Source organism: Mirounga leonina, unplaced genomic scaffold (assembly GCF_011800145.1).
Source record: "Mirounga leonina isolate KUSES-001 unplaced genomic scaffold, KU_Mleo_1.0 Mir_115, whole genome shotgun sequence".
Classification (NCBI taxonomy): domain Eukaryota; kingdom Metazoa; phylum Chordata; class Mammalia; order Carnivora; family Phocidae; genus Mirounga; species Mirounga leonina.
Window position 1 is genome coordinate 88253364 of NW_023270268.1, and position 21567 is coordinate 88274930.

General features: G+C 41.7%; 1 protein-coding gene across 2 annotated transcripts in view; it reads left to right on the plus strand.

The window, feature by feature from the left end:
- The window catches only part of HACD2 (3-hydroxyacyl-CoA dehydratase 2), a 113958-nt gene extending 92615 nt beyond the window's left edge, over positions 1–21343 (plus strand). Inside the window, exons 5-8 of one of the 2 annotated variants that reach the window (XR_004678249.1) lie at positions 10432–10553; positions 12541–12719; positions 18243–18411; positions 18972–21343. Coding sequence is in view for 1 of the 2 variants with exons in the window: in XM_035000008.1 (XP_034855899.1) it covers positions 10432–10553; positions 12541–12719; positions 18243–18325 (384 nt within the window). In the remaining variant the exon portion in view is untranslated. Of the gene's footprint in view, positions 1–10431; positions 10554–12540; positions 12720–18242 lie in introns of both variants that reach the window. The other variant, XM_035000008.1, reaches the window with a different exon arrangement.
- Positions 21344–21567: the final 224 nt, after the last annotated feature.

Genomic DNA, 21567 nt, shown 5'->3' on the forward strand with positions numbered 1-21567 from the left:
GCACACATGCACGCACACTTTCTTTCTCTCTCAAAAATCTTTAAAAAAAAATTAAATTTGCCTTTTAATTAAAGCTAACCTCTCTTCAAAGCAAGTTTGTAGACCTGCCTTCAGGGTATTTACCATTTAAGATAATATCAGTTGAGAGGCAGCATTGAATCTATTATTCCTTCACAAGTTACCATCTCACAGTGTGCTCTTATTTATATGCTTTATTGTAAATGTTCTTATATCTTTTTGTGGTATATAGCCTGCCTCTTCCAGCAGATTCGGAGGCTTCATATCAGAAAAAGTATATCTAGAAACTAAATGATAGTTGTATTTGCTCCTAATTACGCCCCCAGAAAAGTACAAAAACTCTCAGATTCCCTTCACTCAGATTCCCCAACCTATTGGCATTTTATTGCGTTTGTTCTATCGCCTTCTCTTCTGTATTTATATACCCATTATCATCCAGCCTTTTCTGAACCTTGAAAGCAAGCTGTACTTGCTGTCCTGGCACCCCTGAATACTCAAGTTCATGTTGCAAACATTCTGCATCACCTGCATTGGAGGTGATGACTTCCTGTGACCTCCCAGTCAAGAAGCCAACACTGACACGACACTGCTGCCTCCCCTGCAGGCCCCATTCAGATCTCACTAGCTGCCCAAACACTTTTTTTTTTCCCATTCTGGAGTGGCAGACATTTACTAAGTATTTCTGTGCTCCAGGTATTGTGTAAGCACTAGGATACTCAGGGAAAGGAGAAACGTGTTGCTATGGTATTCCTGCCACACACGTGTTACATTTAGTTGTCAGGTCTCTTAAGACACATCAGTCTGGGAGAGCTTGTTAGTCTTACTCTGTCTCTAATGTCCTTGACAGTTTTAAAGAGTACAGGCCTTCATTTCTGTAGGGTGACCCTCGACCCACATCCATCCAGTGTTCCCCCATAACCAGTTTGCGTCACGTAGAATGCTACAGAAATGGTGCCATGCTCTTCTCAGCACATCATGTGAGCTGGCAGTGCCATGACTACCCATCCTGTCCCAGTGATGCTGACCCCAACCACCTGCTCCTGTTGATGTCTGCCAACTGTCGCCACTTTCAAGGCACCGTCTTCCCATTTTTATTGATTAGTATTTTGTGGGAATGACTCCCACCTGTGTCAGCCACCTCTGTGGTGGTTACCAGGTGATGATCTCTATTTCTTTTACCTCCTTTACATATATTAGGTGGCTTCCTACTATAAGGAATCGCTTTCCTTTTCTCTCATTTATTTATTCATTTATTTCATTTATATCAGTTTGGACTCATGAGTTCTTATGCAGTTCAGTGGATTGTAATCTGTTATTTACTTTGATGCTAAAAATGTGATTTCACCAGGGGGGAACGCTTTCTCCTTGTCCTTTTGATTTGTCTCCCTCATTCATTGAGCATTCCCCTACTTTCTGACAAAAAAGATTTCCAGACTTACCTTGAACTTCCCCAGCCCCAGCCCTGGAATCAGCCGTTTTGCCAAGGAGCTCTGGTTCCTTTTAGTGGGAGATGGTATTTAGGAACCAAGATCTGGGTAGCTGAGGTGCTTCACATTACTGGGGTGTTAATGCTTCTAGGTCCTCTCCATGGAGAAAGCTAGGAGATACATGCACACACACACACACACACACACTCATGGTACATACATATATACTCATACCCACGTACATCTAAAAGTATATAGCTCTGTGTTGGTGTGCCTATATGTATGTTTAATTATGAGTTCATATGGATTCCTCCAGTTATAATCCAACACCTTACTGTTCTTTCTGGCATCCTCCTTCCATGTTTATAAATATCTCTTCAACACTAAGAAGCCCTTTTTTTTTTTTTTTTTTGCATATTGATTTCTTCACTCAGTTTACTCACTCCATGTAAATGATTTCCCAACCACACTCATCATCTCTTCTGCCCATCACCTCTCACCTCCCTATCCTTGGTTACCCAGCCTCTGGTTCACCTGTCTGCAGCCCCCCAACCTTCCGTCTTCTGTCCATTCCCTTGGCCTCTAGGCCCACTGGTCTTCATGTCCACATGGCTCCCTACCCCTCACCACCTTGAGCTTTCAGCCCCCATGTGACTCCTCCATGAGGGGAAGGGAAAGAGACACTTAGGTGGATTTTAATGCCTATCCAGAGACAAATTTGAAATGATTGGGATGATCACTTCTCTGGCTTGTCCCATAAGGTATTGCATTCTTTTTTCTCATTTTCTTTTTTATCTTTGTTTTTATGAGCTTGTTTTCATTTTGAATTCAGATCACATTTTATAGTTTTATTCCTGCAGAGCAAAGATAGAAAAGAGAAATAAGCTTTTGAGATAGATTTCAGGGTCTTGGCAATAAGTTAAACCCAGGAGGTAAAATGGGGCTAAAACAAAAAAGCAGTGAAGATTATTAGCAAAGCAAGGCTCAGGGAAGAAGATTCACACTAACTGTAGGGAATTCATTAGGGTTTGTTTCAAGTTCTTATGTTGGTTTCTATCTCAAGTCAGTTGATTCGTGACTAAGTTCATTTCATGGATATATTCAAGATATCTCTGGACAGCAGTGAGCCTATTCCACTCAGTTCCTTCAGAGATGGGCCACATGTTTGGGGGAACTTAATAGCTTTCTTGATAGTAGGAGATTGTCACATTTACCTTATCTGTTCTTGGGTCCTATATATGGGTTCCTTTGAAGTTTTCTGGGTTTTATAAGAGAGGTGTTCTCCCCATAACAGTAGGGGTGGGTGGGTGTGTACTGTTCGGAATTGAGGGGCACAGGCCTGGGTTCAATTTCTGTAAGCCTCACTTGCCTCATTTGTAAAATGGAGATTTAACGAGGTAATAGATGTAAAAACATGCTTGGTATACAGTAAGAGTTCAGTAACTATTGAGTATAATTATTATTTTTACTGCTATTGTCACCAAAATTATTAGAAAGGGATTATTCAGGGGTGCCTGGGTGGCTCAGCTGGTTAAGCATCCTCCTTCAGCTCAGGTCATGATCTCAAGGTCATGGGATCGAGCCCCGCATCGTAACTATAACCATAATCCAGTTTTAGAGCATTTCCATCACCTCTCAGTGTGATCCTCATGCCCTTTAAAAGTTCATTCCTGGGGCGCCTGAGTGGCTCAGTCGTTAAGCGTCTGCCTTCGGCTCAGGTCATGGTCCCAGGGTCCTGGGATCGAGCCCCACGTCCGGCTCCCTGCTCCGCGGGAAGCCTGCTTCTCCCTCTCCCATTCCCCCTGCTTGTTTTCCCTCTCTCGCTGTGTCTCTCTCTGTCAAATGAATTAATAAAATCTTTTAAAAAAAAAAGAATAAATAAAAGGAAAGAAATTCTGGTACATACTACAGCATGGATGAACCTTGAAGGTATTATGTTAAATAAGCCAGACACAGGACACATATTGTATGATTCCCCTTAAATGAGGTACCTAGAATAAGCAAATTCTTAAAGACAGAAAGTAGACTAGTGGTTACCAGGGCCTAGAGCGGGGGAAAGGGGTTCTTACTTCCTGGGTACACTGTTTGGGATGATGAAAAGTTCTTGAGATGGTTAGTGGTGATGGTCGTATAACATGGTAAATGTACTTAATGCCACTGAATTATATACTCTAAAATGGTTAAAGTAGTAAATTTTAGGTTATGTGTATTTTACCACAAACGAAAAAAAGAGATTACTGAGATTTTAAGATGGCGTAACATGAAAAACATACTTATGGGTACTTCCCTTTTTCATAGTGTCCATTGGTTATAGATGTATTTATCCCCTCCCCTGACACACACAGTCTGTCAAAAGAAGGCTGAAGAATGACATTTGTAGAGATAAACAGGTCATAGGAAGGGAAAGTTGGGAGGGCGGCAGTCAAATGAACCTAGAACAGGGGTTGGCCTGTGGGCCAAACCTAGCTATAATTTGTAATGGTTTTTACATTTTAAAGGGTATAAAAAACAACAAAGATGAATACATGACAAAGATTACATGTGACAGCAAAGGCTAAAAGATGTGTTATTTAGTCTCTTACAGAAAAAGTTTGCCAACACCTGGTTGGAAACATTGCTGTGGGCTGAATTGTGTACCCTGCCAAATTTGTGTCTTGAAGCTCTAACCCCCAGTGTTGTGGTATTTGGAGATGGGGCCTGTGGGAGGTACTTAGGTTTAGATGAGGACATGAGGGTGGGGTCCTCATGAGGAGATTGGTGCCCCTAGAAGAAGAGACCCCAGAGAGCTCTCCCCTCCCATCCTGCCCCGTGAGAACACGGTGATAAGGCACCAGCTCAAACCGGGAAGACACCCCTCAACCAGAAACCAAACATGTTGGCACCTTGATCTTGGACTTCCAGCCTCTAGAACTGTGAGAAAACACATTTCTGTTGTTTAAGCCGCCAGTCTGTGGTATTTTATTATGGCAGCCTGAGCAGACTTAAGACAAACATACTCTTCAGAGTTCTGCCAAGAACAGACTCTACTCCTCACCTCTTAAATTTTACCAAAATCTCCTCTCTTCACAAATGAAGGGGATATTAAGAAGAGGAAAGAACACTTACCATAAAGCATGATAAGGGTATTTCTTTGAAATAACCAGAGTGGTAAGCATCGGGTTCCAAGATGCTCAGAAGAATAGGGCTTCTACAATAGTGATTTTCTTTGTGGCACCATCTGTTTTTCTTTGAATGTAATAAAAATGACAGCTTTTCATGTACTGATACTCCCTGAGCCTTTTAAAGTCAAACATATGATGCTATTTGTGTGTAAAGGTTTTTCTCTTGCACCCATTTGTTTCTCCAGCTTGAATTTCTGTGTAAACTCCCTTGGCTAAATTACACAAGCCGCCCACACCCAGCGCTGCGTCCCTCACTATAGAGCTGGGGACGGAAACCTGCCTTCTGTAGCGTAGAGGGTCCAGTACGCAGCTCACTGACTGCATCGGGCAGAGGAAGGTTTCCTGACGGCAGAGCTGCCCCACGCCCACTCCCTGGTTGGGGCCATGATTGTGAAGATGCAGCTTTGAAACATGGCTTCAGGACAGTTTTGGCAACCAACCCTTTGTCCCCCTCTTTTCTTTTGTAAACCTTGATGATCCTCCTTTATCTCCCTCCTCCCTCCCCCCTTTTGCCCCAAATGCCCCCCTTTTCTCTTAAAAGGCAATAATTTAAAGTAAACACCGAGGGGTCTGGCTGGCTCCGTTGAGAGAGTGTGCGACTCGATCCTCGGGGTCATGAGGTCATGACTTCAAGCCCCTGTTGGGCATAGAGATTACTTTAAAAATTTTAAATAAACATATTCTTTTTAAAAAAACAACTTTATGGAGGTATAATTTACATACCATCAAATTCACCATTTTAGGTGTACAATTCAATGCTTTTTAGTAAATTTACCAAATCGTGTAACCGTAACCATAATCCAGTTTTAGAACATTTCCGTCACCTCACTGTGATCCTCATGCCTTTTAAAAGTTCATTCCTGGGGCGCCTGGGTGGCTCAGTCGTTAAGCATCTGCTTTCGGCTCAGGTCATGATCCCAGGGTCCTGGGATCGAGCCCCGCATTGGGCTCCCTGCTCGGCGGGAAGCCTGCTTCTCCCTCTCCCACTCCCCCTGCTTGTGTTCCCTCTCTCGCTGTGTCTCTCTCTGTCAAATAAATAAATAAAATCTTTTAATAAAAAATAAAAGTTCATTCCCACTCCCAGCCCCTGGCAACCAATAATCTACTTTCTGTCTCTAGATTTGCCTTTTCTGGGTGTTTCATATAAATGAAATCTTTTGCAGTTGGCATCTTTCAGTCAGCATCATGTTTTTGAAGTTCATCTATGTTGTAGCAGGTATCAGTATTTCTTTGTGTGGCCAAATAGTATTCCATTGTATGGATTATGGCACATTTTGTTTATCCATTTACCAGTTGCTGGACATTTGGGTGGTTTTTACTTTCCAGCTATTCTGAGTAATGTGTGATCGTTTGCCGGCACATCTTTGCGCGGGCATATTAAACCTCTTATTCTTGATAATAAAATTCTGTGTTTCTAGTTCCTAATTCAAAAAGTAGCTGGGTTGAACTTTTTTTTTAAGATTTTATTTATCCATTTGAGAGAGAGCGAGCACTCGCACATGAGCGGGGGAAGGGCAAAGGGAGAGGGAGAAACAGGCTCCCTGCTGCCTGCCGAGCAGGGAGCTGGAGCACAAAGCCCCATGTGGGCTCAATCCCAGGACCCTGAGATCATGACCTGAGCCAAACACTTAACCGACTGAGCCACCCGGGCCCCCCTGGGTTGAGCTTTTTATAATCCTAGGCTTTAGCCCCTCCAAAAACCCCTCCAAAGCTAAACTGGCTGGTTTTTCTTTCTTTCTTTTTTTTTTTTAAAGCCTCGCTGGTCCTTTTTCTCTGAGTCACTGGCCCTTGATAGAAAGGAGGCTCCCCACTTGTTAGAAAAATGTTCCTGACTCCTGCTTTCAAAAAAAAAAAAAAAAAAAGGGCGCCTGGGTGGCTCAGTCGGTTAAGCATCTGCCTTCGGCTCAGGTCATGATCCCAGGGTCCTGGGATCGAGCCCCGCATCGGGCTCCCTGCTCAGCAGAGAGCCTGCTTCTCCCTTTCCCTCTGCCTGCCGCTCTGCCTACTTGTGCTATCTCTCTGTCAAATAAATAAATTTTTTTAAAAAATCTTAAAAAAAAAAAAGAAAATAGAAGGTGTCGTTCAAGTTAAGGGGCACAGACTCCACACATGCCTTGTGTGCAGACCTGTGTCAGGGGCCAAGAAAGCCAACTGAGAGGAGCCCTGAAGACCTTACGGTCAGGGAGTAAAGAGCCAGGGAACTAAGCCTGTGGTATACCCTCAGCAGGCAATAACGAAAGGAGGTCTTAAAGTTATTCTCTCTTCTCTCACCTTCTTTGATAAAGGAAAATTATTTTTAAGAAGTACTATTTAAAGTCTCTACCCGTTTTTTTTCCAACTAAAAAAATTTCCACTTCGGCAAGGAAGTTCGTATTAGCCAGAGTTTCATGCCTTTCCCATGTACAGGTTTATGCACACGCCTCTCCAAAGAACAGCAGCTGGAAGCCCTCGGCAGCCAGTCCAGGGCAGCCTTCCACCCTTCATAGCGCTTTCTCCTGAGCAGTCTCAGTTTGGCTGTGTCCGGGGTCTGGGAGCACACAACTTCATGAGGTGACCTATTTTATTAGCCATCTGATTTGTTACACAGTTCTTATTTCAAACCAGGTATTTTACTCCTGTTAAGTCTGCCATTAGTCTTGTGTCTGTTTGCCTCTTGCACACAACATTCATTTACATATTTTGAAGTAGTTAACCATCTCCTTTTCCAAAGTAAGCTTGCTAGTTCAGGGGTTCTTATAACCTACTTCGATCCCTGGGTGGGATCTAATACTTTGGAATGGAATCATTGGGATGAGACTATTAATGTGGCCAAATACTGGTTGGTTGCTTGGTTAGTCGGTCAGTTGGTTGGTCGGTTGTCTGAACAACCACCTGCACCCTGTTGGCACGCTTGAAGCTTGTAGTCCACCAAAAACTCATCTCTTGGATTCATGAGCTGGGTCTTCCCCATTCTGTACTGGAGTCCTTTTGTTGTTGCTGAAGCATGTAGAATTTAGTTAACCTTGTTAAATTTTCTCTTACTGGATTTTTTTTGTTGTGGTGGTAAAACAGATAACAAAATTTACCATTTTAACCATCTTTAAGTGTATGGTTTGGGTGCAGTAAGTACATTCCCGTGGTTGTATAATCATCACCACCATCTGTCTCCAGAACATTTTTCATCTTCCCAAACCAAAACTCTATACCCATTAGACATTATTCCCTATTTCCTCCCACCCCTAGCCCTTGGCAACCTTCTGCTTCTACTTTCTGTCTCCCTGAATTTGACTACTATGGGTACCATATGAGTGAGATTGTATAGTATTTGTCCTTTTGTGACAGGTTTATTTCACTTAGCAAATTGTATTCAACATTCATCCATGTTGTAGCATGTGTCAGAATTCCCTTTTTAAGACTGATATTCCATTGCATGTATATACCACATTTTGTTGATGGATTCAACTGTTGATGAGCATTTAGGCTGTTTCCACCTTTAGGCTGTTGTGAATAATGCTCCTGTGAACACAGGTGTACATATATTCATTTGAGTCTCACTGATCTTAATAGCTTCAGCTCATTACATTCTGCCCCTGTTTTGTGTCATTGGATAATTGCAAATCAGATAAGCTTGATCTCCAACTTTTACCCAAGTCCCTTGTTTTTGTTGTTGTTGTTGTTTATTTAAGTAGGCTCCACGCCCAGCGTGGAACCCATTGTGGGGCTTGAACTCATGACCCTAAGATCAAGACCTGAGCTGAGATCAAGAGTTGGATGCTTAACTGACTGAGCCATCCAGGCGCCCCCTTCCCAAGTCCCTTCTTTATAACAGTGTTGTATTTCCTATTGATCTGAAGATATCATTTTTATAAAATGGCCATTTCCCCCATTCTGTCTTTTTAAAATTATAACGTGGTCTTCACAGCTGGGCTCTGGGAGCAGCTGCTTTCACAGATTCAGCCTGAGTCTAAGCTTGTTAGAGTTCTTTTGGATCAAGTCTAACTTGGGTATGGGGGGAAATGAGTCAGATTAGGCTGGATCGAAGTGCAAGGTTTGAGGGGGGTTTGTTGTCTTTCTGAAGGCCACTTAAGACTACACAGAAACTAATATCAGGTATCAAAGGCAGGAACTTGATCTTGGGGTGACCTGATGAGAATTGAATTTGTTTGCTCCACAAACATTTATTGAGCTCCTACTTGTGAAATCCACAAAGTGCTTTTGGGAATCAGAAGATGAATAAAACACGTTCCCTGCTTTCAAGGTGATTAGAATGCAAAATATTGGAAGAACTTTCTATTGCAACCCAAAGATCTTTAAGCAAGGCTTCATCCCATAGCTGTAAAATATACCTCCTTAAGATGAAGAGGATTACAAAATACATCAAAAAGCAAAATGTGCTCTGAAATTATGTTTTAGTATAGCTGGGTTTTAAGCAAGGATTTGGGGACAGACTGAAAAATGGAACATAAAAGCTTCAGAGGTGTTTAGGTTTCACTTTGGCTAATATAAGAGCACCAGGAAAACAAAAAGTACTCTTGCTCTTGACAATGTAAAATTCTTATTATTTTTAGGGATTAGTAACTATGCATTTATGAAATTCTTTGTCAGAGCAATTTAGTTAATAGGTATGTAAATGACTAGTTATTTTATTGTGTAGGTGGATTGCTCCATGTACACTTTCTGAGGAAGAATATAAGTGCTAAAAACTATTCACATTGCAAATGCAAAGATGAAAAGTTAAAGTTAGAATGCTGTACTTTTGTTGTATTAGGCGTTAGGAATGAGACAGAGAAGATCCATCTTGTCAAAATCTGTTCAGTTCACTCAGTGGAATTTCTTAGTCACATCCAACTCTAACTGCCTGTTTTGGATACAAGAAAACGTGAGTGAATTGGGTGCAAGGCAATTTCTTGTTACTGGTCTTCAAGCCTGGGCACAGGATCATTATAGACCTGGCTGGGGGGCTGGGGGGGGAGGGGGCACTGAAAGCAAATGCCAGGGCGGCAGAGATACATTTCCATGTGAGATTTGCAGTCCAAGGCATCTAGTGAGAATGGCCCCCAAAAACCACGGGGGTGGGGGCTGTTTTAAAGTTCACTGCATTTTCAGCATGAAAGTAATTCAGAGGAAGTTGGAAATTCCAGAGCCCTTCTGGCTTTAGCCACCTCCTGTGGTCCGCATGGAAGCTTTTATCATTTTTAAGTTAAACCAGGCTACATCTGGGGGCAGAAGTCACCAGTGGGAGAGAGTAAATGGGCCCTGCCGTTCAGATGGTCTCTGGCTCTTCTTTCCTCACTTGAATTCATCCTACCCAGTGAATGAGCCTCATCTTCAGTTGTGTTTCAATCACTACATTCCCCTTCTTTGAAATTTCCTCAGATTCTTAGTTGTCATGCAAATCAAATTAAAATTCTTATTAATGGACAGACCCCAAGCTTTCCACCAATTTGCCCTTCTACCTTCTTACCTAACTAGTCTTGGCTCCCACTACCATCAGTCCACATTCTCCACAGGAGGCCCACAGACAAAACTCACTCATCTGTGTTTTTTCCTGTGGCCTATAGCTCATGGAATTCCTGTTTCTGCCTCTCTTACTCATCAGTAAGCTGAGTTCTTCTCACTTGCCCCTAATCACTTGGCTCTACACAATTGCTGTCTTAGGCATGTGTTCCTGGACGTGGCAAGCTCTTCCTGTCCTGTGGCCACTGATGACCAGACCAGGGCTGTGTCCACTTGCTCAACCGCCCGGCTCTGCCAGGGAGCAGGGGGCTGGCGCTGCGCACTGAGAGTGCTTCTTTGTTAAAATGTTTTATGTGTTTGCTTTTGCTCTTGTTTTCCTTTTCCTTCAGGTGCAGAGTGAAGACAGTGTCCTCCTGTTTGTTATTGCCTGGACAATCACAGAAATTATCCGTTACTCCTTTTATACTTTCAGTCTATTAAACCATCTGCCTTACCTCATCAAATGGGCCAGGTAAAGTACATGGGATAAAGATTAACTTTTGAAATGACCCATCACCATATTTGTCCTTTATTGCTAAATATTGCCTCCAAACTCCTAAAAATAAAGTTGTACAATATCAACTGTATTTCAGTTTTTTTTCTTTAATTGTATGAGACAAAAGAGTTGGGATTGGTGATATGAGACCTGTCTGTGGATTTCATCAGGATAAGGGATGCTACTTAACTTTGATTAATAGAAACACTTTGAAGTTTGATATACTTGTTATTTTTATTGGATTGATTATTTTCATTTAAATTATTCAATAGAGATTTGATGTAACATCCCTTTTTTGTTCCTATCAAATTTTACTGATGAGCTCCTGCCATTATGTTTTTTGGACCAAGTCCAGTTCTCCTAGTCTCAATTTTGGCAACAAGCTATGACTCTTAATTTTTAATTAATAACCAACATTACATGCAGTTTTATCTTGTTAGCAATTTTATTTTGCTTTGATAAGTTTTACCAGTAATATTTGTTATGAATTGGGGAAAAGGCTAACAGTTATCTGTTTATACGAACTAATTCATGAGATGGTTATGAGCAGTTTTCTGAGTTGGAGAGGATTATGGGGAGAGTGACAAAGCAAAAGGATCAAAATTGTCCTTGGGGCCCAAGTGCCTCATTTCCTAGAAGGAAAATGGTGGTTCCTAGACAACTTATGAGTTTAATGATTAAATTAGAGACATAAACCAATTGTTTCCAACATTTCAAGTGTGCAAACTCCTTTCTTTCTTTCTTTTTTTTTCCCCCAGTACACAGTTTTATTAGGAAAAGGGAAGAATGGGAAGAGATGGCAGTTACTAACTCACCAACGTGGGCAGGCATTGTGGGAGCTGTCTGCTCTGTTACAGGGAGAGTTGGCTGGCCAAGCCCTGATCTTAATCGTTGTTTTGTCCATGGCTGTGCACGGCCTATGGAAGAATCTTCCCATTCCACCGTCCTCTTTAGCATAGCTGAAGTTGGCAGCAGGGAACCCCGCAAACACAGCTTCCGCTCTTTGTCACTGATTTCTCGGCACAATTTCTGCACCTGGAAGTTTGCTCGCTGTCAGCCACAAACAGCCAGAGCCTCTTTAAAATTTGAGCTGCTGGTTTCTTTAGCAATTCTTACCCCTCAGAATGATTTCCAGTTAGTTCCATAAGATGAACTTCTCTCTGAATTCTTTTTGAAACATAGAGAACTCCTTTTTGAAGTGAAAAAAATGGTGTGGATTCTTCTGTGTGATAATCATTGTAGGGGTTTTTTATTACTGAAAAATTACACAATGACCAAAAGCTATTGTGAATTTTTTAAGGTTTTTAAAATTGGCATATATTTCATTTTTCATGATGATAATGTATAGACATTTGACTAATAACAGTATAAGCACACTGGATGTGCTGTTCTTCTCAGTCCACAGACCAGACGTGGTGTGTGCTTTGTAGGGATTCCTAGACACGTGCTCCAACATGTCCCCCACCAACTCCCTGCAAACCCCCCAGCTCCACTCCCACCTCTGCCACAGGGCAGGACCCTTCTATAAACCGTGACTCGGCACCCCTGCTTTACTAATGATTGGCATCATCATCATTATTTTAGGGAGTTGTATTGAATGTTGTTTATTTAGTTGGACCAAATTTTGAGGCCAACCAAACACATTTATTTTAGAACATTCAGAGACATACCTGCTATAGGCCCTTTTCAAAAACTGGCTGTAAAACCTGAATTTAAACAGTGGGTGAACGGGGGCATCTGGCTGGCTCAGTCAGTAGAGCATGCGACTCTTGATCTCAGGGTCATGAGTTCAAGCCCCACGTTGGACATGGAACCTACTTTAAAAAGAAACAACTAGTGGGTAAATAGGAAAATGTAGAAATCATAGCTTCCTGAAAGACCAGTACTGATTAGAGGTGTGGGAATGTATCTTTCTACTCATGCTGGCTTCAGGCCTCTTCATGAATATTTTGTTTTGTTTTAGGTACACACTTTTCATTGTGCTGTACCCAATGGGAGTGTCGGGAGAACTGCTCACAATATATGCTGCTTTGCCCTTCGTCCGACAGGCTGGCCTATACTCCATCAGTCTACCTAACAAATACAATTTCTCCTTTGACTATTATGCATTCCTAATTCTGATAATGATCTCCTACATTCCAAGTAAGTAAACAGTTATGCGTATATATATTTATGTTTTTAAAATTGGCTCTACAATACTTAGAGTCAAATGCCTTTGGATGTTTTTATACCATATCCAAGTAAATGTAAATCTAATTTATTAGGAACACTTTGGTTTTTATTGAATGCTGTCTGTCAGAGGGAATTTTCTCTAGTAGTAATTGAATAAAGATGGACCCTTCTCAATACAGCTGCCAAAATGCAGCCCTTCTCAGTGTGTGGGTTTGAAACCGTGAATAGCAGGAAAGGTGAACTACCTATTGGGGGAGTGTACTGAATGCAGAACAAAAAAGGCCATTAAAGACCTTACCTTGGGGCGCCTGGGTGGCTCAGTTGGTTAAGCAACTGCCTTCGGCTCAGGTCATGATCCTGGAGTCCCGGGATTGAGTCCTGCATCGGGCTCCTTGCTCGGCAGGGAGTCTGCTTCTCCCTCTGATCCTCCCCCTCTCATGCTCTCTGTCTCCCATTCTCTCTCTCAATAAATAAATAAAAAATCTTAAAAAAAAAAAAAAAAAAGACCTTACCTTGACTTTTTCTGTCTCTGGAGAACTGCTTGTTATGGTATTTGGAAAACATTGTAAAGAGATATTTGCATTTTCATTATATCAAAATAGACATTTTATTTTTAAGGAATCAGCAGCTAACTAGAAACAAGTAACAAAATAAAAATAGATTATTTTTTTCTATATTTCTTATTTTCTTGTTTGGAAATAAGTACTGAAATCATCTGAACAGGACATAATGTTCTCTTCAGAACAGTTTCCAGTTATTTTAATAGTACTGCTAAAGGTTTAAATTCGGATAATCAAAAGTGCCTATCAGCGTACTCCGTACCAAGGAGAAATGGCCATGTCTGAGGCTTCTGTGAAGTGAGTCCTGTTTGCTGAGGAAGAGTTGTTTAGTCCTTTTCTCAAATTCTGATATTCACTTAAAATTCTATGACTGATTTTCATGTATCCAAAAGGATTTTGTTTTACCCGAGGACATAAGAAGTTAAGGTTTCTTCTCATTTAGCTATTTCTGTCTGTCAGAGGGAATTTTCTTTTGGGAATCTTATTTTGGTCTGTAAGATGCCATATTCTTCCCTAAACCTCAGGTTCAATTCAGACAGGAAGGTTGGATTTTTCTCCAGCCCACAGCATGAACTGAATGAATCATCTAACAGTCGTAAGCGACATGTTTGTGTCCCTCTGTGGAAAATTGTATTTCATGCATTGTGAGAAAAAAACTACATCCAGATTTCATATGACCCTTTATCTTGGAGAAATTCTTGGACAGCAGTTCTGCTTAATGATTCATTTTCCACTCTATTAATTATCAGGTCTTCCTCTTTGGTACTGGAACCATGGTGGCCAAAGGCCTTTTCTCTTAAATTGAAAAAGGTAGTTGATTTTCAAAGAAAATATAAATAGGGAAGAGTCTAAAAATTTAATAAAAATTAGCTTACAGTTGTTCATCTTTTTAGTTTTGTTCCCTTAGAGTTTCATTTTCCAGTCTCTAGAGCAACAGTTCCTACTTGGAGTTTTGCCACACCCAGAGTAACACATATTATCCCAGTGGGCACCACAGGATTTATTAAAAATCAGCATAAGGGGGCGCCTGGGTGGCTCAGTCGGTTAAGTGTCTGACTTCAGCTCAGATCATGATCTCGGGGTCCTGGGATGGAGCCCCAAGTCAGACTTCCTGCTCAGCGGGGAGCCTGCTTCTCCCTCTCCCTCTGCCCTTCCTCCCTGTTTGATCTCTGTTCCCCCCCTTCTCTTCCTCTCAAATAAAATCTTTAATAAAATAAAATCAGCATAAGGTTTGAATAAGAGATAGATGCCAGATTGGATAACTGGAAAAGGAGCAGGGAGGGTGTGATGAAATCAAACCAATAGCAGAATGCTGCCACATTGACAGAAATCTGGGACCCCTACCTGAGAGTTGCTCTAAGATCTTAGTCTGCCAAAGAAGGAGGGTCCTCATTCCAGGAGCAGCTCTCCAGGACAGCCTCAGTCACTCTGTACCTCCTCGTTTTTTTGTGCTCTGGTGGCCAACCAGCGCCCAGTCTTTTGCCTCTGCCTCCTGACCCCTTGATCTAGTTAAGGGGCCTGGTCAAGCACAGCAGCCCTCCGTAGTGATACGATTCCTGAAGGAAAACAAACCCCATTCTGTGGGATTTTCCTTCTGGGCCTTCAGATGGAGAGAGAAGAGAAAACACAAAAAGAGTAGGGCGGGGCTCTCAACCCAAGTTGGCTTTCTTTACCTTGGTTCCTTCCCCTTCTTTGTTTCTCAGCCTCCTGTTGGTAAGAACTTGGGTGGTGAAAGTCTCTATTATTTCTTTCTTAAGGTAGTTTAACTCTTATAGACCAAGGAAAAGGGTTGATTTCAAATAAAGATGAACAGATTTTCTCCCAATCTCTGACCCCGCACCCAGGCTCAAGGTGATGGCCCAGACGGTATCTTCTGCTACAGATCATTTGTGTCTGCTGGCACTCATTATGCCTTTGGCCTGAGCCAGTTGCGCTGCATGTTTTTAGTTGTTTAGGTTGTTAATATTGAGACCAGTTTGTACAGTTCATTCCAGCCAGCAGCACATTTCCAACTTTCCAAAACTTTGTATTTATAAGAAGAAAATGCAGTTAAGAGGGTTGCTGTTGACATCCAGTCTTCTTTACCAAATTTGGTCTTCTTTCTACAATGTAAGTTTCTTTTAATCTTCTTTAATGGGAAGTTGGTGATACACATGTATTATACAAAGTAACACCTTTTCATTGTTGTACATGTGCTCAAATTGTGGCCCATGAGCCTCGGCCCCTGGAGTTTTCTCATATTGGGGTGCTGTGGAATCCCTTGCAAGGTGCTCCTTTCCCACTTTGCTGCAGCTGCAGTATGTACAGTCTCTCCAAACTCGGTAGACATCTAAGTCCTGTCTACATTTCCTGCCCCCCAAATTGGTAAAAGTTGGCTTTTACCACCCAATAGGAGTGGGGATTTAAAAAAAAAAAAAAAAGGCTGAGAAATGAGAAACACTGGTGTTGGATGATGATACTGAGAAGCTGGGCGCTGTCCAGGTTGTCAGTAACCATAACCACACCTCAGATTTTTAGAGAGACCACGAAGAAACTTGGCCCAGGCAGAGCATTTCCATTTGCTCTCAGCCTCCAAGTTTTCCTCTGCCTAGAGGAACCCCTACCCCCACTGCAACATTCGCATGCACAGTGACCATCTCCATTCCATGTGTCCTGGACTGGGAGAGCAGAAGCTCGAATTCAGAATAGCCTATTGTCAGGCTGAGATTGTCTTGGGGTTTTTCTTCATTGTCGTCTATGGTTAAAAAGAGTAGCCATGCATCTGGAATTGTTTCAGCTGTTACAGTTGGGCCAGTCTAAACATGTGGGAAATTCAGATGGAGACAGTGTCACCCAAGTTCTGGTCACCAAGAAGCCATTACTAGAACTGTAGAGAACCTCCGGCCCAAGTGCCCCCATTCTCCTGGCCTCACCCACACACATTCCTTTGCTTGGGCGCTGAGAAACCTCTGAAGTTGCAAAGAATTGAAAGAGCTATATCTGCCCTCCATTTCTGACCTCTGGCCCTCCTGGTAGCCAGCAGGCCCTTGCCTGTGGGGATGAGGATACTCCACCATCTTACTTTAACTGCCACCAAGGGCCTGACGAATGGTTTCTAGGTCATCCTTCCTCAGACCCTCTGAACTAGCAGGGAAGCTTTAGCCACCCCTGCAACCGGTGGAAAAGTCCTTAGTGTACTTTGCCACAAATTTTCCCTTTAGTAAAGCATATCTATAGAAATATGACTGGCCCCACATTTTTAAATGATTGCAATTAGCATTCCTTATGGTTTAATTATATCTTTACTTCCAGTTTTTAGATTATAGAGCTTGTCAAATTTTCTGGCTTTCATACCAGAATAGTTCTCTCCCCTGTTGAAGTCTATGCACAAGCTGGGTCTTTTCTCTGAATAACTTCCTGCCTACAAATAGCGAGTGGACTGGATGGCAGCCCTGTTCAGCGTCGGAGCCTCCTCTGAAGTTTATCAGATCTGTGTGCACATACCCACTGATGTCTTGGAGTACTTTGGGAGGATCATTTGAAATTTGGCCAACTTGGAACCCATTTAAAAAGGAAGAGACTGTTGGGGTGCCTGGGTGGCTCAGTCAGTTAGGCGTCCAACTCTAGATTTAGGCTCAGGTCTTGATCCTCAGGGTCGTGGGTTTGTGGGTTTAAAAAAAAAAAAAGAAAGAAAAAGAAACTGTCAGGGGAATCGTAGAAATTACCTCCCCAGAAATACAGGTTACTTTCCACAAAATGGAGATTGGAGCCGTTGAGAAGGGAAAGGAAGGAAGGAAGGATAGTGTACATTTAAACCAACTCACTGGGGTTCTTACGTAGTTGTTGAACCCCCAGTTCACAGTAGCTTGGTGAAGGCAAGTAGCTTCAGCTGGCTTTTCCCAGCAGGAATCCTTTAGGCATTTGGGGTAGGACATTCTTAGTTGTGGGGGACCATGACACATTGCAGATTTTGGCATTCCTGCTTCGTGTGCTGAATGCCAGTAACCTCCCTCCTGCAAATCTACCCCCCTCCCCCCAGCTTCCAAATACTCCCAGGGAGGTGGTACCACCCAGTTTCTTTAGAACCAGTACTTTGTAAAGTAACCTATGAAATGACCACGAATAGGGGCGCCCAGGTGGCTCATTCAGTTAAGCGGTGCAGCTCAGATCATGATCTCAGGATTGTGAGATGGAGCGGCACTCAGGCTCCGTGCTGAGCAGAATCTGCCTCAGATTCTCTCTCCCTCTCCCCCCTCCCCCCGCTTGCTTGCATCCACACTTGCTCTTTCTCTAAAATAAATAAATCTTTAAGGGGGAAAAAAAAAATGACCAAGAACAGAATCTCTAGTGCCTAAGATATTAGCTTACTTTTCATAAGGACTTTCTACAGCCAAACTTGGCTTCTTCATGTTCAGATAAAATGTCATGGCCCTCTTCCCCCTCCTCAGTCTTCCCCTTCAAAGAACAACCTTTCTCAGGAAATGCTTTTGGGAGATCCCCTCAGGTGACAGAAGGGACTAGATTGAGTGTCAGGAGCCCGGAGCCTGGTCCTGATTGTCAGGAATTTGCTGTGAAATCCCAGGCAAGTCACCTACCCTCCCTGGGGCTTGAACTCCTCCTCTGTAAACAGGAATAGTAAGTCCATCACTAGAATTCACCTACTGGTAACATCAGAGAATAAATGTGAAGATACTACGAGGGAGGGTAGAGTGTTATTTGGCGGCTTTGTGGCATCTCGATGGGTGATGATAGTGATGGTACTATATGTCACTCCAGTCTGGACCACCCTTCCCCTTCAGCTAAAGCAGGAAAAAGTAAGTCCCTGTGCATTTTTCCTCCCCTTACCCAAGCCCACCGTGTTCCCTTCCTTGGTTGCTGGATGAGAAAGTGAGTCAAAGAGAACATACAGTTTTAAATGATCTAGCTCCTTAACCAGTTCTTTCTTTTCTTTCAGTTTTTCCCCAGTTATACTTCCACATGATACACCAGAGAAGAAAGGTCCTTTCTCATACTGAAGAACACAAGAAATTTGACTAGCTCCTGCTTCCTGCGCACCCCCAAAAAACTTTTCAATGACAAAAAATGCTGCAGACTTTTTGAGTTCCCAATACGTTTCATAGAAAGTAAGTAAGAACTATTTTTAAAATATTAAAAAAATAAAACAAAAACCCAAATCCAGTGTCACACAGGCCTGGGATTTTATTTAAAACAACAGCAACAACAAACAACAACAACAAAAACTAGTACATAAAACATCCTGGCTGGTCCATTTCAGCATGCTCTTTCAACCAGAAGTTCCCAGTATCTATGATGGCGCTGGAAAGAGATTTGGTGTTTTATATCCTCCTGTTTCCTTCATGTATCTGATAAGTAAAGATCTGTAATACTAAATACTTGAGAGTTACAGTCTGAGTAAGGAAGTTGTACCAGCTGAATGCCCAGCTTGCAGTAAGAGTTCTGTTCCAGTCTGCAGTGTTTCGCATTCCCTTTTCAAAGTGCTTGACTGCATGCTGGAAACTGTATTTTTGAAGTGGCAAACTTTGTTCTCTGGAATGTTACGAAGTTATGGCTGAGATCTGTCTCCCCCTGTCTAATGAATGAATTATACCATGTATATGTCCGTGAAGCTTTGGGGTAGTACCTGTAATCTGAAAACAGCTAGAACCCTTTTGTTTGTTTTCAGTGGAGTCATTACAGCCTGCCGCTAAGAAACGTGCTTGGATTTAGTAAGTATGTGTACATCGTAGAGAACCTATCTTATCTAGGGCTCAGCCTCAATCATATTTTAACACAGTGACAGTTCTCAGAAAGGGAAAGCTCACTCGCCAGTAAATGACAAGTACCTTTCACCGTGTCATTCTCAGAACACCTCTGAGTAATGTATTTACCCATAGCTATTCTCACTTTTGGACCCAAAGCCAGGCTAGTCACGTAAGGGTTAGAGAATCTGTAATTGTGAAAGCACATGGAAGGTGTTACTCTAGAAATGTAGACCTGAAGAACATTTAGGAATAGGTTTCTATACCCTTATTACTTTATTTTTAAATTTCCTTCAACTCTTCAGTTAGGATCCTTTTCCTAATTACGGTCCTGTGTAATCCCCACCATGCTGTAAGTCCAGAGGTGGTGAAGTGCTCCAGTCGGGCAGACATGAGCTAAAAACAGTTCCCTCTCCCGTGTGTGGGAGTGGCCTAGAAATACTTCGGTCATGTGGACCGTGTCTAATTGCCGTCATGTTTTCATACCATTTAATAGCTGAACTGTGCATTTAAGACTCTTGAAGAAAGGGTTGATGAAAATGTAAAGCCCAAGTTCAGATGTGCATTAAATTTTAAACACAGAATGTTCTTTGTGGATTCTTTTCTCCCCTTTTTCTTTTTAAATCGTTGATCTTTAAAATTTTAAAGGCCTAGTTACTAGCTTACTGAGTAGTTATTTAAAATATAATTGCTAATATCAGAAGAGTGTCATAATGGAAAACTCATTTTTTAAATTATTTTCATAGAAGCCTGATAATGAAGATGAAAATGAGAAGAAAGTATGGAGCCTAAAAAAAAAAAAAAGAAAGTATGGAGCCTAAAATTTAATGCAGGCAGATGTGTAATAAAATTGTTTTTGAATTGAACATTAAAATTCTGCTTCTTTAAGTCAGCAGTCTTAACTTGGGCATGTTGAGACTAGAATCTGTTCTTGTACTTCATAAACTAAATATAGAGGAAAGATTATTTTTCATGGTTTTTTTTCTTTTTCCAAATGTATTTCTGCTGTAAAATAGAAACAATTTGAGTTATATTAGTCTTAATTACTTAGTTTGGGTAAGATTTTTTTCAGTCGTTTCTGGAATAGTTATAGAAGATAGGGTGAAAAATATAGGTTTTCCAGGATCGCTGGATTGGGGGTTTTATTCGGGTCTCTCTGTTATAATTTGTCACTATTTATGAAAAATAGTCTGTCGCAAACAGTGGTGTTGCATCAAATTGAGCTTTGGCAGCAAGAACACAGCAAGCAACTCCCTCCTCAAAAAGGGTCTCCACCCCACTGTGTATTTTTGTCCATCGACATTTAAGATGCTCGTGGCAGATAACTAAGGCATGCACTCGGCCATGTCCTTCATTCACCTCTCTCGGTAACTGGTTGCTTTATCTCTGACACGAATTAATTTCTCCTTTGAAGTGATGGTGTTCTATGAATTGGAGAACATCTAACCCCACCAACTGTCACATCTTATAAAGTGTGAATGAGGAAGGCGGTGTTTGGTGGGTATTTTGTCAGACTTCCCATTTTCATTTTAGGACATAGTCAAAGGCATCATCTGCCCCGCCGCCCGCCTGGTTGGGTGTTTCAGATTCCCCCCTTCGGGACCACCTTCCGGCAGAGAATTCTTTGAGGTACGCAGTAGTGCTTTGTAGACACAAGCTGCTAATCTGCATCTTGCTGTGTTCTGTTTGCTCAGGTTGGGATCACTCATTTAACACATATCATTATCAAAGGCACCAGGGAGAGTTAGTCATGGGATAAAGCAGTGTCCTTCCAGATAAAATCCGTTCCTCTGGAGTGAACTTCCCACAGAAAGGGTTTAGAAGAACTAGAGGTAAAGAGGCATATGAAGATGGTGTCCTCATCTCTACTGGTTTGTTTGGATTATTCATTTATAACAAAAGATCGGCACTGATGTGGTACAACCTGCAAATTACTTTCAGTTCGGAGTTTCTAGATAAAACATTATAAAACATCAGTATCAGTACATACTGCTCCTTTGAAATTTGGGTAAAAAATTATACAACCATATATATAGTCCATTTTTGTATTTTTTCTATGTTGTGAAAACCAAAATTGTAATTTTATAAGTCTTTGATTCACTAAAATTATATAATTTAAATGTATTTTTTGTATATTTAGAAATAAGGAGTTCAAAGGCTATGCCTAACTTTCTATGCATGCATTTGAAGCTGTTTTTACCTGATAATGTTAATGTAGTAATAAGTTGTATTCATAAAATACTGATCTGTGTTGCATTTCAAAATAAACTGGTGTGTGCTCTGCCTGGATTTGAAATACCAGTGAGTCTAGTGATTTTTCACATTAAGTTGGCCTGAACGTGGTGTTATAGGAATATGGAGGAGTTTCAGTTTTGTCCTGGATTCCAGTTCTTTCTTTCATAGGTTTAAAATCTATTTCTGCTATTCGTAATGCACTTACACAGGAGAAATAGACAGATTATATTAAGAGGTTTCCAAAAAGTCGTTCTTCCTGCCAGTCAGTCTTCAAGCTTACCAAGC